This window comes from Sphaerodactylus townsendi, linkage group LG15, assembly GCF_021028975.2.
Source record: "Sphaerodactylus townsendi isolate TG3544 linkage group LG15, MPM_Stown_v2.3, whole genome shotgun sequence".
Classification (NCBI taxonomy): domain Eukaryota; kingdom Metazoa; phylum Chordata; class Lepidosauria; order Squamata; family Sphaerodactylidae; genus Sphaerodactylus; species Sphaerodactylus townsendi.
This window is the reverse complement of record NC_059439.1, coordinates 31,762,602-31,790,094: the sequence shown is the minus strand read 5'-3', so window position 1 is coordinate 31,790,094 and position 27,493 is coordinate 31,762,602. Positions and strand designations below refer to the sequence as shown.

General features: G+C 50.0%; 1 protein-coding gene across 1 annotated transcript; it reads left to right on the top strand.

Annotated features, from left to right (window-relative positions):
• Nucleotides 1-1,257: 1,257 nt before the first annotated feature.
• LOC125444743 (integrin alpha-X-like) lies at nucleotides 1,258-27,493 on the top strand. Its single transcript, XM_048517381.1, has 24 exons — nucleotides 1,258-1,381; nucleotides 3,295-3,445; nucleotides 5,111-5,261; nucleotides 5,448-5,521; nucleotides 7,538-7,667; nucleotides 9,007-9,149; nucleotides 9,801-9,944; nucleotides 11,255-11,461; nucleotides 11,874-12,004; nucleotides 12,517-12,674; nucleotides 13,867-14,021; nucleotides 14,620-14,751; nucleotides 15,794-15,867; nucleotides 17,362-17,503; nucleotides 17,608-17,721; nucleotides 18,715-18,794; nucleotides 21,188-21,271; nucleotides 22,275-22,353; nucleotides 23,042-23,149; nucleotides 24,052-24,138; nucleotides 24,918-25,031; nucleotides 25,616-25,708; nucleotides 25,870-25,980; nucleotides 27,039-27,493. Exons 4-24 carry the CDS (start codon nucleotides 5,486-5,488, stop codon nucleotides 27,150-27,152), a joined length of 2,436 nt encoding a protein of 811 aa, XP_048373338.1. The 5' UTR covers nucleotides 1,258-1,381; nucleotides 3,295-3,445; nucleotides 5,111-5,261; nucleotides 5,448-5,485; the 3' UTR covers nucleotides 27,153-27,493.

Sequence of the window (27,493 nt, the reverse complement as noted above, 5' to 3'; positions counted from 1 at the left end):
CCCAAGGTGAAACATAAGAAACATAAGAACAAGCCAGCTGGATCAGACCAGAGTCCATCTAGTCCAGCTCTCTGCTACTCTCAGTGGCCCACCAGGTGCCTTTGGGAGCTCACGTGCAGGAGGTGAAAGCAAGGGCCTTCTGCTGCTGCTGCTCCTGAGCACCTGCTCTGCTAAGGCATTTGCAATCTGAGATCAAGGAGGATCAAGATTGGTAGCCATAGATCGACTTCTCCTCCATAAATCTGTCCAAGCCCCTTTTAAAGCTATTCAGGTTAGTGGCCATCACCACCTCCTGTGGCAGCATATTCCAAACACCAATCACACGTTGCATGAAGAAGTGTTTCCTTTTATTAGTCCTAATTCTTCCCCCCAGCATTTTCAATGGATGCCCCCTGGTTCTAGTATTGTGAGAAAGAGAGAAAAATTTCTCTCTGTCAACATTTTCTACCCCATGCATAATTTTATAGACTTCAATCATATCCCCCCTCAGCCGTCTCCTCTCCAAACTAAAGAGTCCCAAACGCTTTTGTGCCTCTCCTCATAAGGAAGGTGCTCCAGTCCCTCAATCATCCTCAAGGCCCTTCTCTGCATCTCTTTTCTATCTCTTCTCATGATCCTTTTGGAGATGTGGCGCACTCAGAACTGAACACAGTAATTCAAGTGCGGCACGCACTAATGGCTTTATATAAGGGCATGACAATCTTTGCAGTTTTATTCTCAATTCCTTTCCTAGTGATCCCCAGCATAGAGTTTGCCTTTTTCACAGCTGCCATGCATTGAGTTGACATTCCCATGGAACTATCAACTAAGACGCCTAAATCCCTTTCCTGGTCTGTGACTGATAGCACTGACCCCTGTAGCGTGTATGTGAAGTTTGGATTTTTTGCCCCTATGTGCATCACTTTACATTTTGCTACATTGAACTGCATTTGCCATTTCTGAGCCCACTCACCTAATTTATCAAGGTCCGCTTGGAGCTCTTCGCAATCCTTTGCGGTTCTCACCACACTACTGTAGGAGGGAACTGTAAAATAATTACAATAAAATAATACAAACCCACACAATTAATAACATTAAAATAATAAATGAAAGACGTCAATACAACAATAAAAACCAGCATTGTAAAACCACCCTGTAGGCATGACCGTTGACATATATTCTTTCTCCTAGCCGTGTTCCCACACTCTGTCATCGTTCTTTACCCTTTTGTGTCCCATTCCCTCTTTTGGTTTCAGTTTGCCCTGGCCCAGTATTCTGACAAGTATACAGAGCACTTCACTTTCAGGACATTCCGGAACAACCGAAACCCTGACGCTCTTGTTAGAGGTGTTAGACAACTGTCAGGGGGAACTCAAACCGCTACATTTATCCAGAAAGTGGTGTAAGTATTCCCTCATTATTTGCTCAATGCAAGAAGAGATTCTGTACATCATAGGGTTATCAGCCAGTGGATGGCAACTATCAGGTTTGTGGGGACGGAACGGGAAGGGACATAGGGAGGTACCAGCAGCATTACCATTTCCCCCCTCTCACCAGTGTGGCAGTGGTCTCTGGGGGCAGGCAATCTCCTGTTCCCAGTAGGTTAATGGCATCCCTGGACTGGGTGACACATATTTTTCACTTTCAGTTCTGGTAGAGTTCCAGGCTGCTTTCACAAGGTGGTGAGAGCCAGTGTAGTGTAGTGGTTAAGAGCAGGTGCACTTTAATCTGGAGAACTGGGTTTGATTCCCCGCACTTCCACTTGAGCTGGTGAACCAGATGAGCTTGTGCACTCCAACACATGCCAGCTGGGTGACCTTGGGCTACTCACAGTTCTTCGGAGCTCTCTCAGCCCCACCCGCCTCACAGGGTGTTTGTTGTGGAGGGCAGGTGAAGGAGATTGTAAGTCCCTTTGAGTCTCCTGTAAGAAGAGAAAGGAAGGATATAAATCCAAACTACTCCTCCTCCTCCTCTTCTTCTTCGTCTTCTGGTCTAGTTTTTGTTTTTTGGAACATCCACATTACTTTATTTGGAGGGCAATGAAATATACACCTCCCTGGGGGCTTGCGAGGAAAGATGGGATAAAAATGTGATTGGCTGACCAGCATATTGTGAGGTCAAATGCCCTAAAAATGTGTTATGTTTCAAGTAACACAGGTGAAATTGTGGCTCTGGAACAGTATGTTTTTGGAGTAAACGCGTATAGCTCATGAAACAAGGACCTGCAATAATTTATTTATTTATTTATTTATTTATTTATTTATTTATTTATTTAAATTTATTAAATTTCTATACCGCCCTTCCCCGAAGGGCTCAGGGCGGTGTCCATCATTTAAATAACAGTTAAAAAACATTTTCCCCAATCCCAGTTAAAACCATATACAAATTATAAAATTCAAAGTCCCGATGGCAATTAAAATTATTTCCCCTTCCCCCTTCCTGCCCCCCCCCCACAGGAGGCCAGATTTTCCACAAAAGTGAGATGTTATCCCTGCTGGCCAAATGCCTGGCGGAACAGGTCCGTTTTACAGGCCCTGCGGAAACTCTGTATGTCCCGTAGGGCCCTGATCTCACTTGGGAGCCTGTTCCACCAGGTAGGGGCCAGGGCCGTAAAAGCCCCGGCCCTTGTAGAGGCCAGCCGGATCACTTTGGGGCCAGGGATCACCAGGAGATCCGCCTCCGAGGAGCGGAGGGGCCTAGCAGGGCGATATAGTTCTTACATTCCCATATACAGTAATTTTGAAGTGCAATAACAATTTCAACAAGGTCCACACTAGTAGGGGTGTCCAGTTAAGTCCTGCTTGGTTGCTTTCAGAGGCGTAGCTCCAAGGGGGCAGCGGTGGGGGGTGGGGTGTGTGTAACGCTCTGGGCATGCGCCCCAGTGGGGGCGTAACGAGGGCGTTCCGGGGGCGTGGTCTGGGACGGGGGCAGAGGACGCACCAGTGCACCAGCTGCTTTCCCCCCTTGCTACGCCTCTGGTTGCTTCAAATAACACTGATGAATCTGGCACACTTGGTGTTAAAATGAAAGAAACTAATGACTACCAGAGACCTAAGATCTAAAATTCATGTGACAATAAATTGATGGGTCACCATAGCAAGCGAACTAGTTAGAGTGGAGCAACAGTTATTTGCATTTAATAACTTCAGTGCATTTCATAATTATTATCTTTACTTTCTCTGCCTTTATGGTTTCCAATTTTCCGGCACTCTGCTTTAACTGATACTTCATGATGCTTAAAATTCTTTATCACAGCTTAATTTTTTAAAAGGAACTGAATTGCCCTTCCTTTCTCGTTGGCTTTTTTCCTCCTAGGCGTGAGCTCTTTCAACCAAGCAAAGGGTACCGCCCTGGATCCTCGAAAATTTTGATCGTAGTAACGGATGGACGGAAATCAGATCGGCTTCAGTACAGTGATGTGATACCAGAGGCTGAGAGAGCTGGCATAATCCGCTATGCCATTGGGGTGAGGAAATCAACCAGGAAATCTGAGGGATGCTTGCAAATTCTTATCTGAATTCCCACCCCACCCCACCCCCCGCCAGATCTTGGGGGTTCTGAATTATTTTGTCTTGTTTCCAAATTGTAACTAAAATCCTGTTGTGCCTAAATCAGGGGTCTTCAAACTATGGCCCTCCAGATGTTCATAGACTACATTTCCCACTTGACCATGCTGGCAGGGGCTGATGGGAATTGTAGTCCATGAACATCTGGAGGGCCACAGTTTGAAGACCCCTGGCCTAAATCATGCACATTGATAAAGCACTGCAGAACAGTGCAAACATGTAATTGATTGCTGGTTGTTGGGTGGGTTTTTCAGGCTGTGTGGCCGTGGTCTGGTAGATCTTGTTCCTAACATTGCGCCTGCATCTGTGGCTGGCATCTTCAGAGGTTATCAGGGAGAGAAGTGTGTTACACACTGTCCAGTGAGAAGGGAACACGCTTCTCTCTGTGATAACACCTCTGAAGATGCCAGCCACAGATGCAGGCGAAACGTTAGGGACAAGATCTACCAGATCACGGCCACACAGCCCAGAAAACCCACCACAACCAGTTGAATCCAGCCGTGAAAGCCTTCAACGATAGATGTAATTGATTGTTTCCAGATTTTTTTGGGTGTGGTGTTTTACTGTTGTGCTTTGCTAAAACAGCACATAAAAGCCACCTTACTGTAATTTCATATATGATTGTACGGCCATTCTTGTAGTGTGGAATTAAACTAGTGCACAAGAGTGCATGAGAGCATCAGCAAAATAATGCTAGAAAAGAAAGTAGATGCAATCATACATGCAATCAATTCAATATTATTTTGTTGTAAGGTGTCATCAGTATACAAGTGAAACCAGTGATATAGAACTGGGGGAGACTGCAAATTAATGGAAGGTATCGAAAGCCGCAGCGAACGGCTCATCCACCGTCTTCTTTTAAGGCCAAACCAAGCAAGTGTGGAATGCGGCACAGGGAGAATTTCTAGGACAACAAAGGAACAGAACAGGCAGGAAAGGCAGACAAAAGAACTGTTTTCCCCTGGAACCCTTTTTTTTTTGCCCATGCTATGCGGACAAGAAAAAGGCCCAACCGGTTCTTTTTAAACATTCCCCAAATGTTTTAAAGGGTCTGTCAGAAAAAGCCATAGTTGCCAACTCCAGATTGAGAAATTCCTTTGGGGGCAGAGTCTGGGGAGGGGAGAGTTTTGGGAGGGAAGGAGCTCAACAGAGACGTGATGCCAAATTTGCTGAAGCTGCCATTTCCTCGAAGCAGAGGTGTATCAAAGGGGGAAGCGCTGGTGCACTGATGCGTCCTCTGCCCTCGTCCCGCCCCGGAACGCCCCCGCCCTGCCCTGGAATGCCCCCGCCATGACCCCGGAACGCCCTCGCCACACCCCCACAGGGGCATGCGCCTGGTGCATCACGCACCCCCCGTCCCCCTTGGAGTTACACCTCTGCCTCGAAGGGAACTCATCTCTGTATTCTGGTGATCAGTTTTATTTCTGGGTGAACCTCAGGCCCTACCTGGAGGTTGGCAGCAAGGAGGGTTAAAGTGGTATTAAACACTTGACTTTGATTTGCCTCTGGTGCCTTTTTATCTCTGCTTCATGCCCCCCTCACCCTTTCCTTCTCTTTCTGCCAAGGTTGGAAGCGCTTTCGCTCAAAGGGAAGCCCTGCTGGAGCTCCGGGACATAGCCTCTCAGCCCAGTTCAGACCACGTTTTCCCGGTTAGCAACTTTAACGCCCTTAAGGACATTGAGAACAAACTTCAGGATAAAATCTTTGCCATCGAAGGTACCAAACCTGCTGCTGTTGCGGGGGGGGGGGGGGGGGGGGGCGGGTGTAGAGAGGAAGATAGCATCTGTCACATAGACACACAGTTGACAGACTGGGGCTCAGATATGGAGCTCCGTTCAATCCACATTTTGCAGGTCGCCAAAATGCAGGACAGTCTCTTTCCTTCCACCCTCCTCTTTGCAGGGACGGCCGTGCAAAGCAGCAGCTCTTTCCAGCTGGAGATGTCCCAGGAAGGACTTAGTTCCTTGGTGACCCACGTAAGTGCTTCCTGCCCCCAGGGCTACATTTTCTGCCGGCTCTTGGGTGCTTCCCCCTCCCCTACAAGTAGATTTAGAGACTGTTAGAGGGTTCCGATCCCAACTGTGATTCTCAGGGAATGACCCTATTACTGACAGAATGGACTGCCACCTCACAAACTAGCAGACAAGGGGGCTTTGGTGTTTGAGGTGCTTTGTGGGGGAGAGGGACATTGGCTAGTTCTGCACAGGCTACACGGGTTCGGCGTGGCGTCGTGCTTAAGAGCAGATGCGCTCTAATCTGGAGAACCGGGTTTGGTTCCCCGCTCTGCCACTTGAGCTGTGAAGAGTTATCTGGTGAACCAGATTAGCTCGGGCACTCCAACACATGCCAGCTGGGTGACCTTGGGCTAGAATCCCCCCATCTGCTTACTGGCACAACATGGCAGCCACCTTAGAGAATCCACTGTAATGGCGACCACCTGGGGAATCCATCCTAATGGTGGGAATTGAATGCTTCCTGCTTGCCATAGTTTGCACAGGCAAGCGGGAAGCATTTGAAACCCAGGTTAAAAGGGAAAAGTGGCTAATTTAGCGACTTTCATTAGAACATAAGAACATAAGAACATAAGAACGAGCCTGCTGGATCAGACCAGAGTCCATCTAGTCCAGCACTCTGCTACTTGCAGTGGCCCACCAGGTGCCTTTGGGAGCTCACATGCAGAATGTGAAAGCAACGGCCTTCTGCTGCTGCTGCTCCTGAGCACCTGGTCTGCTAAGGCATTTGCAATCTGAGATCAAGGAGGATCAAGATTGGTAGCCATAGATCGACTTCTCCTCCATAAATCTGTCCAAGCCCTTTTTAAAGCTATCCAGGTTAGTGGCCAAATTTCTTCACCACCTCGTGCGGCAGCATATCTTAAACACTAATCACACGCTAGCGCGAAGAAGTGTTTCCTTTTATTAGTCCTAATTCTTCCCCCCAGCATTTTCAATGGATGCCCCCTGGTTCTAGTATTGTGAGAAAGAGAGAAAAATTTCTCTCTGTCAACATTTTCTATCCCATGCATAATTTTATAGACTTCAATCATATCCCCCCTCAGCCGTCTCCTCTCCAAACTAAAGAGTCCCAAACGCTGCAGCCTCTCCTCATAAGGAAGGTGCTCCAGTCCCTCAATCATCCTCATTGCCCCTTCTCCTCGCACTTTCTCTATCTCTCCACTATCCCTTCTTGAAGATGTGGCCACCCAACCCCACCGATGAGACCCAGTGCGGTCGCACCACTGCTTATATAAGGGCATGACAATCCTTGCAGTTTTACTATCAACTCCTTTCCTGATTATCCCCAGCATAGAGTTTGCCTTTAATGGGTTTGCATTTAATGGGTTCAGGCAAATAGAAAGGGTCAGAAGCTTTTTTGGGGGGTAAATTCTGTGGGAACTCCCCCCCCAAAAAAACCCTGTAAAAAAGGACCTGACCCCGTTCTATTCGGCCTGGTCAGAATCACCCGCCGAACACCCTTGAGGTCTGTATACAGCAGGGGTGTAAAACTCGCCGCCCTCCAGATGCTCACGAACTACAATTCCCATCAGTCCCTCCCAACACGAGCTTTGGCTATGCTGGCAAGGGCTGATGGGAATTGTAGTTCAGGAGCATCTGGAGGGCCACGAGTTTGACACCTGTGATATATAGAATGGAGATGGTCACATGACTTGGCCAGGCCAATTCAGGGTTGGCGGAGATCTCTGCAAGGTTGGTTTGTCTTTCCACGATCCCCTCATAATAGTGATGTACTGAAGCCACTAGGATTAGTTAGGAAAGAAGTCTGTATAAACGTTCTTTAGAAATAGTACCAGACATTTCTCCCACGTTTGGGGATGCTGTGTTTGTCTTCCAGAGTGGAAAGCACCGAGTGTCATGGGGTTTTTTTGCCAATAGCCTTTTAAGGGTTCTCCGTTCCCCTCTGCACACATAAACACACTTTGGGTTATGCAATCTCCTCTGCATGTGCTCTTCCACCTCTTGTGATGGTTTTAGGATGGCTTTGCGTTGGGGGCAGTAGGAGCCTATGACTGGTCTGGAGGGCTATTCCTATATGGCAGCGGCAGCAGTCCAGAGTTTATCAATGTGACCAGCTACACTAAGGACATGAATGATGCTTATCTTGGTAAGATCCCAAAGCACCTTTCTCTTTCTTTTCCCTGTATGTACCTGAGCTGTCATGAAAACCTCACTAGGTTGCTATAAGTTGGCTGCAACTTGACACCTTGGGGAGCAGCAGTGGCGTAGGAGGTTAAGAGCTCGTGTATCTAATCTGGAGGAACCGGGTTTGATTCCCAGCTCTGCCGCCTGAGCTGTGGAGGCTTATCTGGGGAATTCAGATTAGCCTGTACACTCCCACACATGCCAGCTGGGTGACCTTGGGCTAGTCACAGCTTTTCGGAGCTCTCTCAGCCCCACCCACCTCACAGGGTGTTTGTTGTGAGAGGGGAAGGGCAAGGAGATTGTAAGCCCCTTTGAGTCTCCTGCAGGAGAGAAAGGGGGGATATAAATCCAAACTCCTCCTCCTCCTCCTCCTCCTTCCCACGCCAGCTGCCCTCGCCCCGCCTCCCTGCTCTGCCCTCAGTCTCCGGCCCCTCGTCCTCGTCCTCTTCTTCTTCTTCTTCTTCTTCTTCTTCTTCTTCTTCTTCTTCTTGGGGATGATAATTTGCTCAAGTGCCCTTTATATGACAAGCTTAGAGAGGAAATCATGGGGTCTATTTTGATAGAATGGGCTGGAAAAATATAATAAATGGAAACGGAACTATTTGCTGTTGAGAAAGGACAAAAAGAGTTTCCAGTGGTGTAGCCCGCTTTTGTGTTTTAGTAAACAAATACAGGAGAGCGGGTGGATAGGAGACCCTTAATTCCTATAGAGCAGTGGGGGCGAACCTATGGCATGGGTGCCAGAGGTGGCACTCAGAGCCCTCTCTGTGGGCACGCCAAGAAACAGAGTGCGCCTCCACCTAGCTCCGGCTCCGCTGAGCTCGACATAGCATTAAAACCTAAGACCTAGTTTTGTGGGAAGCAGTGTAGGTAACCCTGTTAAGCTTGTTAAAACCCTTACTTACTGATTTTCATTATGCTTAATTTAACTAGCACGATCCTTACCTGGGAGTAAGTTCGGTTGCTGGCAATGGGGCTTGCTTCTGAGTAAACCCTCCTAAGGTCGTGATTCACTCGTTGGAAGAGTTGCACGGTTGCTTCAAAGCAAAACCACAGACCACCACCAAGCTTACTCCTGAGTAACGTGCGCCTCAGAGCCAACTGTTTTTTTTTCTAAACTAAAATCTCAGTATTCAGGTTAAATTGCCCTGTTGGCACTTAGCGATAAATAAGTGGGTTTCGGGTTGCAATTTGGGCACTTGGTCTCGAAAAGGTTCGCTATCACTGCTATAGAGGAATGTTAAAATATGGAAAAGATCCAGTCGCTGTCTTTTGATCCGCTGTCTTTTGATCCATTCAAGGCTACGCAGTGCAGATGGTTCAGCGGAGAGGACAGCGCAGCTACGTGGTGGGGGCCCCTCGCTACAAGCATGTTGGCCGGGTGGTCTTGTTCAGTAAAACAAGCGAGCGATGGCAGCGGAAGTCCGATCTGTCCATACAGCAGGTAAATAGGCGATAGACTGCAGGTTGATTATATGTATGTATACCCTGTCTCACTACAGCGTGGTGTAGTGGTTAAGAGCAGGTGGGTTCTAATCTGGAGAACCGGGTTTGATTCCTGACTCCTCCACCTGAGTGGCGGAGGCTTATCTGGCGGACCAGATGTGTTTCCGCACTCCTACATTCCTGCTGGGTGACCTTGGGCTAGTCACAGCTCTCTCAGAACTCTCTCAGCCCCACCTGCCTCACAAGGTGTCTGTTGTGGGGAGAGGAAGAGAAAGGAGCTTGTAGGCCGCCTTGAGTCTCCTTACAGGTGAGAAAGGTGGGATATAAATCCAAACTCTATTTCTTCTTCTGTGGAAAAATGGAGTTCAGGGGTTTGCAACATATTTGTATTGATTATTGTAATTTTAATGTCCTTAAAACAACTAAATAAATATTGGACTAAAAGAAAGATTTTTTTTTAAAAAAAGGAGGTGCCCAGTGGTAAAACACTAGGGTTAAACTCATTAAACTCACTGGTTACGAGAGCCAGATATAACATAAACATGAATTGGTTGGGCTGTGCCCAGGGGGAAGGGGGTGGCGAGGCAGCTGCACTGTTTTTGAAAGTTTTGCAAAAGCGATGAATAATTTTAACCATGGATTTTTTTAGACCCTCCAAATTGGCAGCTATTTTGGGGCTTCGCTGTGCTCTGTGGACCTTGACCGCGACTCGGACACGGATCTGATTCTCGTCGGTGCGCCCATGTACTATGACGGCAAGGTCGGAGGGAAGGTCTTCGTTTTCCAAAGGCTGGTGCGTGATGGAAGAACGCTGGGCTGACCTTTCCACATGGAGACCCCCAAGGACAACTCCTTGGGAATAGCTTCTCTGCTACTGTAGCTTATCTAAAACAGGGGTGTCCGGCCCTCCAGATGTTCGTGGACTATGATCCCCATCAAATTGTAGTCCATGAACATCTGGAGAGCCAGAATTATCAAAAGATACCTTATGCTGCAAGGTTATGTTCTTGCTCTCTGAGAAACTATAGAGCAGGGGTAGGGAGCAGGGGTAGGGAACACTCAAAGAGCCATTTGGACCTGTTTTCCACGGGAAAAGAAAACACTTGGAGCCGCAAATAATTTTTGACATTTAAAATAAAGATAACACTATATATATAGGGGTTTTTTTACCTTTTACTCTGCTCATTCTGAGAAGCGCATGGATGCGCCCGCCCTGCTGCCTGCAGGGTGGGCAAGGATGGGGCCGGCGGCTCGGCCTCGCTGGCCGCTGGGAAAGTGCCCGCCCCGCTCCAACGGGGCGAGCAAGAGGGGAAGCCCGTGGCGTGGCCCAGCTGACCGTGGGCAGTTGGTGCGCCCGCCCTGCTTCCTGCAAGGATGGGGCCGGCGGCTCAGCTCGTGGAGCCACAGTGCAAGGGCAGAAGAGCTGCATGCGGCTCTCGAGCCGCAGGTTCCCTACCCCTGCTATAGAGCATATGTTATTAAAGTGTCCCCTTTATGAGGAGGCAAGGAAAAAAATGCCTGTCACATCTACTACACAAGATGACATATTGTTCTGATACAGTTTGTTGTGAAAAACTATTACAAGATAAGAAGGAGAATATTACTGAATGGGTAGCAAAATTCTGTCTATTCATTATGAAAAAGAAAAAAAATGCTCTGAATATGGTATCCCCCTTAGATATTTTTGTTTTGTTTTGTATTTTTATGCTGTTTGGTGTGTTTACAAAGTATAATGATATATAGATGGATAGTGCTGGAATACGGGAGAGAGATCTGCATTCTTGCTTTGTTGTAGATATTTTGGAGATTTGTAATATATTTGGTCACTGACTGTCAATAAAGTTTTCTTCTTCTGGAGGGCCAGAATTGGACACCCCTAATCTAAAAAAAATGCCTCCTCTTGCTTAGGACAGAAAGGGAGACAAGGGCAGGGCAGTAGCTATAATACTTGTGTGTTAAAAATTGGGATGGAGCTGGTTCTTGAATTATGGGGGGAATTGAGGGGGGACATAGTCGAACCCTCAAGACTTAGCCTCTGCTGCCCCTCCTGCCTCAGTCTGGTATTACCCGCTCACACGAGTTTCCCCTTTCTTAACTGGCCAGGGGGAGACGTTTGTCTACACCCAGGAACTGCAAGGGGAGGGCAAACATGCTCTGGGCCGCTTCGGGGCCAGCATAGCTGAAATTGGCGACATCACTGGAGATAGATGGATGGATGTGGCCATCGGAGCTCCAATGGAGGATGAGAATCGAGGAGCCCTGTACATATTTCAGGGGAGCTACGGCACCATCAACAAGAAGTACAGTCAGGTGAGAGTCAGTAAGTTTCCCCTCACCCTGTTCTCCAGGAGCGTGGTGTAGTGGTTAAAGAGCAGGTGCACTCCAATCTGGAGAACTGGGTTTGATTCCCCACTCTGCCACTGGAGCTGTGGAGGCTTATCTGGTGAACCAGATTAGCCTGTGCACTCCAGCTGGGTGACCTTGGGCTAGTCACAGTTCTTCGGAGCTCTCTCAGCCCCACCCACCTCACAGGGTGTTTGTTGTTGAGGGGGGGTGGAGGGGAAGGAGATTGTAAGCCCCTTTGAGTCTCCTTACAGGAGAGAAAGAGGGGATATAAATCCAAACTCTTCTTCCTCAAAGGCAACCAGCATCTCTGACACTGCCTCCTTCATACTGTTGGCCGCAAGGCCTTCTTTTCTGACGTAGTTTCTCCTGCCCACAGCGCATCCAAGGGTCTCAGTTCCCCAACCAGCTTCGCTACTTTGGCACGGCTATTGCTGCTGGGACGGATCTTACAGGAGACGGGCTCTCGGACATTGCAACAGGGGCTCGCGGGCAAGTGTTGCTACTGAGGTAAGGACTGGGGATGGCCTTGTGGGCCTATATAAACATATCTCTGCCCTGAGCTGGATTGCCCAGGCCAGTCCAATCTCAAAAGCTAAGCAGGGTCGGCCCTTGTCAGTTAAGAACATAAGAACTAGCCTGCTGGATCAGACCAGAGTCCACCTAGTCCAGCACTCTGCTACTCTCAGTGGCCCACCAGGTGCCTTTGGGAGCTCCCATGCAGGAGGTGAAAGCAACGGCCTTCTGCTGCTGCTGCTCCCGAGCACCTGGTCTGCTCAGGCATTTGCAATCTGAGATCAAGGAGGATCAAGATGGGTAGCCATAGATCGACCTCCTCCATAAATCTGTCCAAGCCCCTTTTAAAGCTATCCAGGTTAGTGGCTATCACCACCTCTCTCCTCGTAGGGCATGGATTCCAGACCTTTCACCATTTTGGTTGCCCTCCTCTGGACCCGTTCCAGCTTGTCTTCGTGGGGATTGTCTGCATAACGGTTCTGTGCCTCCCTCTCTCTCCACACCAGGTCTCGTCCTGTGCTCCAAGTACTGCCCACCATCACCTTCTTCCCGTCGATGATCCCCCTCTCTGCCTTCGAGTGCCACGGCCGGGAGCAGCTGAATAACAAGGTCAGCACGGCAACCGTCTGTCTCACCGTCCGGCTGAACACTCCGTTTACACTCGGTAGGTCCGCAGCACGGTTGGAGCTTGGGTTCTGGTACCCAGTGTAGGCACAGCATATTTATAAGATGTGCTCAGGGCAGGTTCTAAAGCAGCGTAAGAAAGTCTCAGCTGATCCACCTAGAATCATAGAATCCTAGAGTTGGAAGAGACCCCCAAAGGCCATCAAGTCCATCCCCCTGCAATGCAGGAACACACAGTCAAAGCACTCCTGACAGATGGCCATCCAAGCAGAGGCGTAGCAAGGGGGGAAAGCACCTGGTGCATTGGTGCGTCATCCGCCCCGGAAAGCCCCCACCAGGGCGCACGCCTGGTGTGTCACACCCCCGCCCCTGCCCCCTTGGAGCTACACCTCTGCCATTCAGCCTCTCTTTCAAAACCTCCAAAGAAGGAGACTCCACCACACTCCAAGGAAGTGCATTCCACTGTTGAACGGCCCTTACTGTCCGGAAGTTTTCCCTGATGTTTAGGTGGAATCTCTTTTTCTTCCCCTTGAACCCATGACTCCTGGTCTCTGATGTTGTCTTACAGCAATAGAGGCAGCATGTCGTTTCGGCCAGTGAGAGATGCAGGGGGCAACTCTGCCGTCCTGTCTTTTTCCCAGCCCTTTTATTGACCGTTTACAAGTGGAAAATCAAACAGGGCATGCAGGTGGGGGGGAAGCACAACACAATGGACGGGGCAAAGAGCATGGGTTAGAGCAGAGGATTTGGTATCTTGCACATACACATTGGAGCCAGGAGGTCTTGCAACCTCAGCAGTTTCTCCGAAACTACACTTTGGAAGGAGAGGTCAGTCGGGGGAATGTGAGAGACCCTTTTCCGGCGGTGTTCCATCGTACTCGAGCGTTTCCCAGGCACTCAGGCCCTCCAACACTCTGAGCTACCCCCACCCCAAGGCCTGCCCCCAGAGCATGGAGGTGGGAGGGGACACTCAGGGCAGGTATCGTCCCTGGGCGCCATTTCCCCCCGATACGCCTCTGATCTATGTCCTCTGCATTGCGGGTTGGTTCTTCAGCAGATGAAGGGATTAGAACCGGATCCCCTGGGGGCAGAAAATCCATAGCCCTCGTTTGATCTCGGCTCCCGATTACAGCCAGTGCCACGGAGGGAAAAGAAGCCGCACGACACACCCCCAGACACCCCCACAACAGCTCTGCACTTTCCGTGCTTGTTTTCGATTCCTTTTTCTGCAGGCGATCGGATTTCAAGCACCGTTTGGTACTCCTTGATTTTGGATCCGGGTCGGATGAAAGTCCGGGCTGCTTTCGACAGCGGCGCCTCCACCGTCACCAACGAGATACAGATGGGCTTGGCTCAGAAGTGCATGACGTACGAGATAAAGCTGCCGGTCAGTTCAGAGCTTCAGCGGGGGAGCAGAGGTGTACAGCCTATAGCACAGGTGTCAAACTCGCAGCCCTCCAGATGTTCATGAACTACAATTCCCATCAGCCCTTGCCAGTATAGCCAATGCTCATGTTGGGAGGGACTGATGGGAATTGTAGTTCATGAACATCTGGAGGGCCGCGAGTTTGACACCCCTGGCCTGTAGGGACATGGGGTCACCCATGTCCCCAGGTGTGTGCCCCAGCCACACGCAACCAAGTCCCGCCCCCATGCAGGCCAGCTTTTGCCCTCCCCAGGCCCTGCCAGCCTGCACAGAGGCTGGGGGGGCTCAACCTGCATGAAGGCCAGGGGCGGGGCTCGGTGGCGGGTGGCACTGCCCACGAGCCACACCCCCAGGCTCCATGCAGGCCACGTCCCTGAGTGCGGGGGGCGGCGCCCGGCGAAGGGGTTGTCTCTGGGTGCCATTCCCCCTCGATATTCCACTGTGGGGGAGGAAAAGTGAGGCCAGGCTGTGGGTCTTTTGGCACACGGGGTGAGTGCGGTCATGGAGAAATCAAGCAAACCTGATCTCATTTCCTTTATTGGTCTCTCTGTGATGGAAGGTCTGCATAGAAGACAGCCTCACGCCCATAAAGCTGCAACTGAATTACAACCTTACAGGAGACCCCATTTCTTCTGCGGACGGCCTGAAAGCCATCCTGACGGAAGATTCATCCCGCCTGTTTACAGGCTCGGTGAGTCCGCGCCCTCTGGTACCTTGAAGACGCTTTGCTCGCTTGGGGATTAGTTGCTGTATCTCAATGTACAGAAATGGCAAAGCTCCAACGCTTAGTGCGTGTGAAAACATATCTGGTAGAAAGTGCTGTGATGTCCCAGTTGACCTAAAGGTGATCCTTTAGCGCAGTGGTGGCGAACCTGTGGCACAGGTGCAAGAGGTGGCACTCAGAGCCCTTTCTGTGGGCATGCACAAACGGAGTCGCCCCCACCCCCCCACACATCTAGGCTGGCCTGGGCTGCTGGGCTCGATTATTAGCATTAAACCTAAGACCTAGTTTTGGGGAAGCAGTGTAGGTAACCCTGTTAAGCGCTGTTTAACCCCACTGATTTTCATGTGAAGAACTAAAATGTGATCCTTTACCTGGGAGTAAGCTCGGTTGCTGGCAATGGGGCTTGCTTCTGAGCAAACCCTCCTAGGGTCGTGATTCACCCGTTGGAAGAGTTGCATGGTTGCTTCAAAGCAAAGCCACCAACTACCACCAAGCTTACTCCCGAGTAACGCACGCCTCAGAGCCAACCGTTTTTTTCTAAACTAAAACCTCAGCATTCAGGTTAAATTGCCGGGTTGGCACTTTGCGATAAATAAGTGGGTTTTGGGTTGCAATTTGGGCACTCGGTCTCGAAAAGGTTCGCCATCACTGCTTTAGCGTTTTCAAGGCAAGAGAGATATTCGGAGGCGGTTTGCCATTGCCTGCCTCCACACGGGCCTGGAGAGTTCTGAGAGAACTGTGACTGGCCCAAGGTCACCCAGCAGGCTTCACACGTAGGAACGGGAATCGAACCCAGTCGTCCAGATTAGAATAAAAGAGTGTAGGAAAAGCCATGACTGCCTATTGGTGTACCTAGGAGATAAGTGCCATGGGATGGATAAATCCATTTGAAATTCAAATCAAAGGAGGAGGACTTGAAATTGAAGAGGTGTGTAGGGGATAAATGCTTACATTTCCTTTCTCCCACTAATAGTGATATGCTCTGTACATCTCCCCATTCCATTCACAGCTTCCCTTTGAGAAGAATTGTGGCCATGATGGAATCTGTAAAGATATCTTAAAAACCGCTTTTAATTTCTCAGGGTAAGTTGGGCTGGCTTTTTTCCCCATATCCCTCTCTATCCAAATGGAGTTTACCCAGCTGTTGGGCATCAAATTGGCAATATCCTATTAACTTCCGAGCTTCGTAGCTGAAGAACTGAGGGGCAAAGGTATTGTCAAAGGAAGGCTTTTGTGGCCGGATTCAACTGGTTCTGGTGGGTTTTCCGGGCTGTGTGGCCGTGGTCTGGTGGATCTTGTTCCTAACATTTCACCTGCATCTGTGGCTGGCATCTTCACAGGTGTATCACAGAGAAAACAGTGTGAAACAGATTTTTCTCTGTGATACACCTCTGAAGATGCCAGCCACAGATGCGGGCAAGTCGTTAGGAATGAAACCTACCAGACCACGGCCACACAGCCCGAAAAACCCACCACAAAAATAATTTGAACGACCTATTGTCGTGGCTCCAAGTACTTAAAAAATGGACTGATAACCCCACCTGCAATGCAACGCACTCAACCACATCTTTGCATAGCAAGCTCCACCCAAACACTTAACGATTGGTTCCCCACCCTGGGACATGGACAATATACCACACTAAACTTTCCCTTCTCACTTAGACACAGTGTGTAATAACAGACTTCTCTCTGTAATACACCTCTGAAGATGCCAGCCACAGATCCAGGCGAAACATTAGAAACAAGATCCACCAGACCACGGCCACACAGCCCGGAAAACCCACCAGAACCAACTGAGGGGCAGATGTTTGCCATATTGCCAGAAGACATTCATTGAAAATGCTGGGGGGAAGAATTAGGACTAATAAACTGAAACACTTCTTCACACAACGTGTGATTGGTGTTTGGAATATCCTGCCACAGGAGGTGGTGATGGCCACTAACTTGGATAGCTTTAAAAAGGGCTTGGACAGATTTATGGAGGAGAAGTTGATCTATGGCTCCCAATCTTGATCCACCTTGATCTCAGATTGCAAATGCCTTAGCAGACCAGGTGCTCAGGAGCAGCAGCAGCAGAAGGCCATTGCTTTCACATCCTGCCTGTGAGCTCCCAAAGGCACCTGGTGGGCCACTGCGAGTAGCAGAGTGCTGGACTAGATGGACTCTGGTCTGATCCAGCAGGCTCGTTCTTATGTTCTTATGTTCTTAAGACCTCAGTGCTGCTTTGGCCTACTTTCCACCATCTTTTGCTAACTTCTTCCAGAGTTCTGTCTCAGAGGCCCCTTCCGCACACGCAAAATAATGCATTTTCAAACCACTTTCACAACTGTTTGCAAGTGAATTTTGCTATTCCACACAGCTTCAAAGAGCACTGAAAGCAGTTTGAAAGTGCATTATTTTGCATGTGCGGAATGAGCCAGAGTGTATTCTCGGGATTGACCGGGAAATTTGTGAAGCAACAATGGAGGACAGTAGGGACCTGGGTGTCCGTGGAATGTCTTTCCTTTCCTGCGCAGAATTACCACAACATTTCTTGTTTCAGAGATTCATCACATATTCTCTTCTCCTTTTCTTCAGCCTAGACACACTAGTGGTCGGCCAGGACCTGGAACTCAATGCCACCGTCTTCTTCCGGAACGACGGCGAGGATTCCTTCAGCTCCAACGTGACGTTTGTTTACCCTTCCGCGCTGTCCTACCGCAGGTCCAAAATACTGCAGGTTCGAGGAGCAGAAATGTCGGGGGGCAAGGGAGGAGGTCTGCCTTGGGGGGCAAGAGAGAGGGTCTTGCCTACTTTCACAATCTCATTCCCTCCGCTGCTCAGTCTAACAGGAAGAACATGGGCATTAAGTGCATCTCCGCCCCTTCGTCAAGGGAGGACTCTTTGAGGAACACTACCTGCAACATCAACCACCCCATTTTCCGGAGTGGGTCTGAGGTAAGTTCCTACCTCTTGAATACTGAGAAGCCTGGTTAACACTTGCATTTAAAAGAGGAAGAAGAAGAGTTTGGATTCAGTGCAGTATAACACAGCGGAACCCACACTCCAAAGCTCCATTTTTTTCCAGGCGAACTGATTTCTGTAGTCTGGAGCTGTAATTCTAGAGGTTTCCAGAATTCTAGAGGTCTCCAGAAGCTGGCAATCCTAGTATTCTCAGGTCCATGTAAAGGTTGAAATCCTTCAGATCACTAGGGCTGATTCCGCATGGGCCAAAAACAGCAGTGTGAAAACGGTGTGAAAATGGTGTAAAAGGGTTTAAAACAGTGTAAAAGGGTTTATACTGTTTTCACACCATTTTCACACTACTGTTTTTGGCCCATGCGGAATCAGCCTCAGGCCCTTTCCACACTGCAATGGTGCGGGGGTGCGTCGGCATAAACAATGCCGAGGCACCCCCTGGGACCGTTTGCATGGACGGTCCCAGGAGGGCGGCAGGCGGCGGCACAGCCTTCGCACAGGCTGCGCCGTCACAGAAGCCAGGGGACACGCCCCTGCAGCCTGGAGCGACGGCTGTTGAGTCGCAGGCCAGGGGGGTGTGTCCCCTGGCCTCTGCGACAAGCCGGAAGCCAGAAGACATGGTGGGTGTTTGGGAAAGGGGGGGGGATGCCGCCTTCCAGCTGCTGCTGTTCGCACAGCAGCGTTTGGAAGCCGCTATTTCCGAAATACCTCGCTCAGGGAGCGAGGGTCGGAAACAGCGGCTTTGCGCCGCTCAGGGGTTGCGAGGCTGCTGCCGCCGCGATGCAGTGGCGGCCGGCCATGCGAACACCTCCCCAGGGACGCTGTTTTTAGCGTTCCTGGGTCGCTGTATTCCGCCCATGCGGAAACAGCCTAGGAGAAGCAGCAGCCATGAGGGTCAATGTGGTACGATCCACTTTACGATCTCCTGGCGCTCTCTCATACGTCGTGTGTTTTGTCTCCCTTCTGTTTTAGGTTATTTTCATTGTAGCTTTTTCCATTGACTCGCAAGGAGTTTTGGGGAGCCAGGTGCAGATGAACGCCACGGCTGGCAGGTGAGGCTCACTCTACCTGACGTATTTATCACTCCGCTGATCCTTCACAGAGCTTCGGTTGACTGTCAACGGGCAACCGTTTTCTCTTTGCATCTTCTCCTCTGAGTTAAGTTAGGCTGAGAAATGATTGATGTCCCAAGGCGAGCGGAATAGTTCAGCGAGAATCTGAACTCGGGTCTCCCTGGTCCTAGTTGCACACTTTAACCCTTACCCCGCATTGGTTCTCTGGGAGTGCTTTCACATATGTCAAATAATGCACTTTCCATCCACTTCCAATGCACTTCTCAGCTGTGTTTTACCGTCGTGGGCACTTTTGCACATGCAGATTAGTGCACTTTCGATCCACTTTCAATGCACTTTGCGGCTGTATTTTACTATGCCCCGCATTGGTTCTCTGGGAGTGCTTTCACATATGTCAAATAATGCACTTTCAATCCACTTCCAATGCACTTCTCAGCTGTGTTTTACCGTGGGCACTTTTGCACATGCAGAATAGTGCACTTTCGATCCACTTTCAATGCACTTTGCAGCTGTATTTTACTATGCGAAATAGCAAAATCCACTTGCAAGCAATTGTGAAAGTGGACTGAAAGTGGATTATTCTGCATGCGCAAAAGTGCCCAAAGTAAAACTGAAGTATGGTCAGGAAGTAGAGTCGCGACCAATGGGAGAGGCGGGTACTTATCATGCGGGGGGCAGCGATTATCCCCACGCAATGCCAGTGCTTCCGGGTCACACCAGAAATGATGTAATTGCATGGCAATAACAACAATTATGTCTTAAATTATTAAATGCTGAATTAGATTTAATTGGATTAGCTGTAGCATAGATTTTAGATCCCTACTCAGCTTTTAATTTTACGGGTTTTTTTAAGTGTGCTGAGATAGTTTTATTGTATTGCTGTTCTTTCTGTGAATCGCCCTGAGCCAGGTCTGGGAGGGGCGATTAAGAAATTTGAGTAAATAAATAAATAATCATCTGGGGGGGGGGGGTGGTGGGGGGGGGGGGGGGGGGGGGGGTTGGGCCGGGTGGGGGGGGCGGGGGGGGGGTCCGGGGGGGGGCAGGGGGGGGTGGGGGTGGGGGCCAGTCTGATTCTATTCACCGACCATCTGAGTAGGAGTGGCCAATGGCCAAAATTATTGGGAGTTTGCTTGTCATTAGCGGCTGTACACAATGTGGACACGTAGCAACAGAGGCATACCAGGTTAAATGGTGCCCGGAGACAAATTGTCTCCAGGACGGCCTCCAGGCTCCGCCCCCTGATGCCCCAGGCTCTACCCCCCACTGCCCTCGACCCCGCCCATGTTACCATGGACATGGACAAGGTCTAGGGGGCCCACCTCCACCCCAAGGCTCCCCCAGCCGGCAGCCTGCAATCTCTTCTGAACTTCCCTCCGGGCAGGCCAGAAGAGATTGCAGTCCCGGCATCGGAGGCCTGCTTTTATAAGCACTGAGGCCAGGGGTGGGGCTTGGGGAGCAGCAAAGGGTGGGACTTCCTGCTCCCCAAGCCCCACCCCCGGCCTCAATGCTTATAAAAGCAGGTCTCTGAGGCCAGAACTGCAGTCTCTTCTGGCCTGCCCGGAGGGGGGGGGGGGTCAGAAGATACTGCAGGCTGCCAGCTGGGAGCCCAGCCGGCAGGAGAGTAAGGAAAGGAGGGGGGAGTCCAGGGTAGGGTTGAGGGTGCTTGGAGGCAGCAGGAAGTCCTGCTGCCTCATCATTTTTGCGTGCCTCGACCAACATGGATGGATCAAGGCACACAAAAATGACGAGGCAGCAGGACTTCCTGGTCACCGGGGGGGGGGGAGCGATTTTGTGTCCCTCACGTGAACAGAAGAGTGGTGCCCGGGGACAAGGGGTACCCCTTGTCCCTAGGTAGATACGCCACTGCGTAGCAAACCTGGACACAATGACAAACTTTAGTTCTTAGGAGGGTGAAAACTGCCACTTTCTTCTTATTTCTAGTGGAGGAAGCAGAAAACTTAGTTAGGGAAGTTTGGTTTGGGGAAGGGGGTGCATGGTTAAAGAAAAGAGGAAGACTCTTCTCACTGAGGTCTGGCCGCTTGGGACCTTGATAAGGCTGGTCCTTTCCTCACCAGGTCTAATGGAGGAAACCTTTGGATCCTTTCTTGTATCATACCTCAGTGAAGTGGAATATGCTGGCAGGACAGACTTAAGCCAATTACAGATTGGCAGCTGTACCTGCAAGATTCCTTTCAAGCAGGTTTAAATTCATAATGTAACAAGGCCTTGAGTCTCAGTCCTGGAATCTGAGGAAGTAATATACATTGTGGCTGGGGAGTGGGGAAAATGGTGGGCCTGCAGAACACAGTTGGTCAGTGGCAGACGTGACGTGTTTTGAAACGTTTCTCACTTCCCGTTTCTCCATCTTCTAGTGAGAACAACAGCCCTTTCACCCAGGACATGTTTCACCAAGCAACGCTGCCTGTTAAATACGCCATATACATTTCTGTCAAGAAGTACGTGACTGCAAGTATCATGAAGCAAAAGCAGACATCTGCTTGGGCCTCCCCCATCTTGCTACCACCTGGTGGAGACTCACACACACACACATACACCCCCACATAACCAAGGTTGTTTGTACAGGATGACAAACTTAGGGTAATTTTCCTGAGGTAACTCTCGTCAAAAGAAAATTCCACCCTGTTTCAAGGTTCAAAGAAGCAGAGATGCTGTGACATGTATGAGCAGATCGCCAATGTGGTTTATTAATTGCCAGAAAGTAACTACTAAGGATTTTATTTTTTCCATTTAATGGGGCATTCCCAGAGGTGGGATCCAGCAGGTTCTCACAGGTTCCTGAGAGTAGGTTACTAATTATTTGTGTGTGCCGAGAGGGGGTTACTAATTGGTGATTTTGCCCCGTGATTTAGCGCGCAGAACTTGAAGCAGTCTAGCAGGAGGTGCACCGGCGTGCGTGGCAGCCTGCGCCTGCGTGCATTCGTTTCCCACCCAAGGACCAGTGCAGCGGGTGCATCCTTGCCACAGCCCCGCCCAGGAATGCCTCACCCCCGGAATGCCCGGCCGCGCCTCTGTCATGCCCCACCCAGCCCCATTGGCGCTACGCCACTGTTTGAATCCTACCACCATGGGAACCTGTTACTAAAATTTTTGGATCCCACCACTGGGCTTTCCCCTGCACCAATGTCCAAATCACAAATAGTGTCCGTACTCCCAATGTGTTAAAAGGACTGGCAGCTTACCTGCCCCCTATTGTGCTGGTGTTCATGCCACCCCAACCCCAAATTCTGCCGCCTGGAAGAGATTGCTTCACCTCATGCTTTGTTAGGGCCTCCCCTTGGAGTCAACAGTTAATAGGGAAAGAGGAGAAGAGCTGTCCCATTTGAGGGGTCCTTTTCAGCTCTGGCCTGCTCTGTTTCTATCTGATGCCTTTGCTCCAGATTCCCCCCTCTTTCCCTTCTCGCCTGAAATATACACATCCGGCCTTCTCTTTTCTCCCAGTGTGGACGATTCAACCAAGTATGTCAACTTTTCAAAGGGACAGGAAGATGGAAACCAGTCAGTGGAACATCATTATCAGGTATTTGGGGGCGGGGTGTGTGTGGCAATGACAAACAAAGAGATAAAACATCGTAAGTTGAGGAACATGGCAGTTATTAAGGTTCCCAACTTCCAAATGGGCCATGAAGTTCTCCCAAAATGACAGCTGATCTCCAGACTCAAAGATTAGTTTCCCTGAAGGAAATGGCAGCTTCAGAGAGTAGGCTGTGTGATATTCCAGTCCAGGCCTTCCCTTTCTCCTAGACTCTATGCTATACCATAGAGTCTGGGTGAACTGGAAATCCTAGAGAGGTTTGATGGTCTAGGACCTCTGATTCTCCTCTGGTATACTATACCATAGAGACTAGGCGAAACTTACTGATGGCTGTAAGTTATGTGCGTTGGGGAAAAGGGCAGGGAAAATGATACGAGGTGGGAAATTTAAATTTTAAATTTGACGTGTTGGGAGGAAGTGACCTTACATGAAGGGGAGAAGTTAAAAGGGCTGACATTTTTGCTGGATGTGACTCCAAATAATATGTCATCACATCCCCCTGAGGTCCTTCCTGTTCACAAACTCTGCTCTCTCCAGGAACCACCACGAATCTCCAAGGAGTGTAGTGGATGTAAACATTTGAAAACAGCAAAAATAGTAACTTAGAGCAAAAAAAGCGTTAGGACTGCCAGCTCCCACTTCACACTTTACTAAGGATCCTCTTCTTGTTCAGGTGATGAATTCAGATAGGCGACAAGTTCCTGTCTCGGTGACATTTGAGTTCCCTGTGGAGCTGAACAGGACATGGGCTTGGAATGCATCTGTGGACATCTCTGCTGAGGTATATCCCTTTGATACTATGTAGTTGGGATTACTCTAGGTCAGTGATGGCGAGTGCCCAAATTGCAACCGAAAACCCACTTTTCGAGACGAGTGCCCAAATTGCAACCCAAAACCCCCTTATTTATCGCAAAGTGCCAACGTGGCAATTTAACCTGAATACTGAGGTTTTAGTTTAGACAAAACGGTTGGCTCCGAGGCGTGCGTTACTCGAGAGTAAGCTTGGTGGTAAAAGGTGGCTTTGCTTTGAAGCAACCATGCCACTCTTTGAGCGGGTGAATCACGACCCTAGGAGGGTTTACTCAGAAGCAAGCCCCATTGCCAGCAACCGAGCTTACTCCCAGGTAAAGGATCGCGCTTTAGTTCTTTGCATGAAAATCAGTGGGGTTTAACAGCACTTAAAAGGGTTACCTACACTGCTTCCCCAAAACTAGGTTTTAGGTTTAAGGCTAATAATCGAGCCCAGCGGCCCAGGCCAGCCTAGATGGGGGGGGCGGCAATTTCCCCCTCACATGATGAACTCTGTGTGTGTCCACCGAGAGGGCTCTGAGTGCCACCTTTGGCACCCGTGCCATAGGTTCGCCATCACTGCTCTAGGTTAAGCTGTTATATGCTAAGGTGCTGAAAACTTAGACATTATTTTCGGTTGATCCTAATAAAAGGTATAAATTTTTGTTTGTTTATGCATCCTTCCTGTCTTGGTATTACTTTTGAGCCGTCCTCTTGGAGTCGCTGGAGTTAAACTGTGTCAGCTGACTTCATCATGTGATGTTCCCCAACGCTCAGCCCAGCAATATCTAAACAGGAAGGAGCAGCGTTTTCCTTCAATCTTAGAAATAGATTATTTCCTCACGGTTCTCACAAATGCATAACTGATGCCAGAATCTCTCTTCCGTTCCTCAGCAATTCCACCAGGCTCAGTGTGCCCTCGAAAAAAAGACTCCGGGGTCCAAAGATTTTGTGAATCAACTCCGCAATCGAGCAGTTCTGGTGAATTTTCACATTTATGTTATATCTGGCTCTCGTAACCAGTGAGCAGCAGTGGCGTAGGAGGTTAAGAGCTCGTGTATCTAATCTGGAGGAACCGGGTTTGATTCCCAGCTTTGCCGCCCGAGCTGTGGAGGCTTATCTGGGGAATTCAGATTAGCCTGTGCACTCCCACACATGCCAGCTGGGTGACCTTGGGCTAGTCACAGTTCTTCAGAGCTCTCTCAGCCCCACCTGCCTCACAGGGTGTTTGTTGTGAGGGGGGAAGGGCAAGGAGATTGTCAGCCCCTTTGAGTCTCCTGCAGGAGAGAAAGGGGGGATATAAATCCAAACTCTTCCTCTTCTTCTTCTTCTTCTTCACTTCCTGCCCGCCTGGATCTCCAGTAATGCCAACATCTTTATTTTAGAGGCAACTGGACTGGGGGGGGCAGGGGCGTGGGGGGGGAATAGTGCCCAGGACAAAATGGTGCCTGGCCCTGCCCACTTACCTTAGTTCAGCCAGCTGCAAAAAGTAGCCTGCTTCGAGCCACGGGATCTGGCTGGTGGGGCGGGGTGGGGCGGGACAGGGCGGGACAGGGTGGGGGGAAGGGGGAGGGGCATAGGGTGATTTTCTGCCCCCCCCACGTGACCCCAATGGCACATGCCTGGGACGCGGCACCTCCCCCCATCACATTGTAATTACACGACTGATGGGGGAGCCGTGCTCAGCAGTCGCCCTGTGGGTCAAGGGTGTTCATACTTGGTCCCTCCTCGCAACCTTTCCTCCCTCCACCTCCTCTCAGGACTGTGCTGTGGCCACCTGCCAAACAATCCGTTGCAACATCCTGTCCCTGGAGCAGGGGCAGCCCCTGGAGTTCAGGATCAGAGGGCCTCTTGGCTTCAAATGGCTGTCCCAGGTAGGAAGGTCTCTGCCCCTGCTGATTGGCCACTTCATGTGAAGCTGGTGTATGTTTCTGGGGAAGAGCTGCGTAGCTGGAATTCTGCCCTCGAGCAACCAGAGAGTTGCCTCTCAGCAGTCAGCCCCACCCACCTCACAGGGTGTTTGCTGTAAGGGGGGAAGGGCAAGGGGATTGTCAGCCCCTTTGAGTCTCCTACAGGAGAGAAAGGGGGGATATAAATCCAAACCTCCTCCTCCTCCTCCTCCTCCTCCTCCTCCTCCTTCTTCTTGTGCTTCTTGTGCTTCTTGTGCTTCTCCTTCTGCTTCTTCTCCTTCTTCTCCTTCTTCTCCTTTTCGTCCTCCTCGTCGTCGTCCTCCTTCTTCCCTCCTCCTCCTCCTCCTGCTTCTTCTTCTGCTTCTTCTTCTTGTCCTCCTCCTCGTCCCCTCCTGCTTCTTCTTCTGCTTCTGGTTCTTCTTCTTGTCCTCCTCCTCGTCTCCCTCCTTCTTCTGCTTCTCCTTCTTCTTCCCTCCTCCTCCTTCCTCTTCCTCTTCCTCCTCCTCCTCTTCCTCCTCCTCCTCTTCCTCTTCCTCTTCTTCTTCCAGACCAAGCAGAAGAAAGTGACCGTGGAGAGCACAGCTCAAATTTTCTACGACGACACAAAATACAGCCAGAAAGAGGGCTTTATAAAAAGCCAGGTAAGGAATACGAAAAACACGCTGTGGGGAGAGGCTCTGGTCTAGGATCAGAGGATATCCGGCTCTGTGCTCCCTTCTGTTGCTCTCGGTGAAGAGAGATCCCTGCAGAGGGGAGGACACCAAGATACAAACTCTGATGGTCTGATCCTCTTGCGCTGCAGATGAAGACAGTGGTGGAATATCTGGAGGTCTACAACTACCTGCCTGTCATTATTGGAAGCAGCGTGGGGGGCGTCCTCCTTTTGGCCTTGATCATTGCTGCTTTGTATAAGGTGAGGACTAAGTAAGCTCTGCCCAAGGCATTCGGGACTGCTCTCCTCCCAAGTCAGGCAAGCCAGATGTCACAAACAGGGGACCAGCTGGAGCAAAGGCTGGCACCCTACGCCAGGTGGCCAGTTGCACAACTGTAAGGCTGAAGTAGGGGAGGCGCTGTGGCAGAGTGTCCCCAGAAAATCCCCCTAACCCTGGCTTCTTCAGGTAAATGGGCTAGATAGCAGGTGATGTAAAACACCTCTTCCAGGACCATGGAGAGCGGCTGCCAGTCTGTACTGGCCTTGATGAACCAGTGGTTTTCCTCGGGGATGCCACGTTTCAGAGTTCCGCACTTTCTTGATGCTTTCCCAGGACAGGTCAGGACTGTGATGCGCACGGAGAGAAAGCTTAGACCTCTCACCTGTACCATTTTTCCAACCTGAAAGGGCCCCTGGGAGCCACAGTTTGCACCCCTCAGGAAGCATAATGTGTAGCCCGCCAAGCAGACATGGAGACCCCAGTGGCTCTCTGGGGCCATTTCACACAGAGAAATTTGGCAGTGGAGAGAAAGGTCTACATTTTCTTTTTATTCACACTGTGGCCCCGATCTCAGTCAAGTGTCAAACCGCCATACACCTGAGAAGTATGTCCCTGAGCCAGCGTGGTGTAGTGGTTAAGAGCAGGTGCACTCTAATCTGGAGAACTGGGTTTTGATTCCCCGCTCTGCCACTTGAGCTGTGGAGGCTTATCTGGCGAACCAGATTAGCTTGTGCACTCCAACACATGCCAGCTGGGTGACCTTGGGCTAGTCACAGTTCTTCGGAGCTCTCTCAGCCCCACACACCTCACAGGGTGTTTGTTGCAAGGGCGGGGAAGGGAAATGAGATTGTAAGCCCCTTTGAGGCTCCTTACAGGAGAGAAAGGGGGGATATAAATCCAAACTCCTCTTCTAATGCACGGCTATGTCCTTTGTTTACAGTTGATCCATTGATAACTATGGTCTGATTTCTCTTTACAGCTGTGATACCCAGAAAACAATGGGCTGTTCTGACTTTCATCTCCCCTTTTTGCCTTCCAGTTTGGGTTCTTCAACAGACAGTACAAACAGATGCTGGATGAGGCAGGAGAAGGTGATGTGGGGGGAGGACCTGCCCCCGACAGTGGCCCCGATCCCCAAGCTGCCAAAGCATAAGAGATGCCACAAACCACACCTTCTTTTGGCTCTCTTTTGGACTACTCTGAACACCTGTCAGTTTATGGGACTCTGTGCTAAAGAAAGAGCATGTGTTGAGACGAGGTTTGTTTTATAGGGTGCATCGTCCCCAATGTGGAAAGCGGTTTAAATGTAGGAAACGATTGTCTATTTGTGTGAGGTTGTCACGTGGGACCATTACACAGTACTGACAAGTTACATCCAATTGTAACTTCACTTTTAGATTCGGATATACATTTTTAGTTCAGAAACGAAGAGTGCAGAATGAGGAATGCAGAACGAGGAACAATGATAAATAAAGAACGCCGCCAAAAGACAGG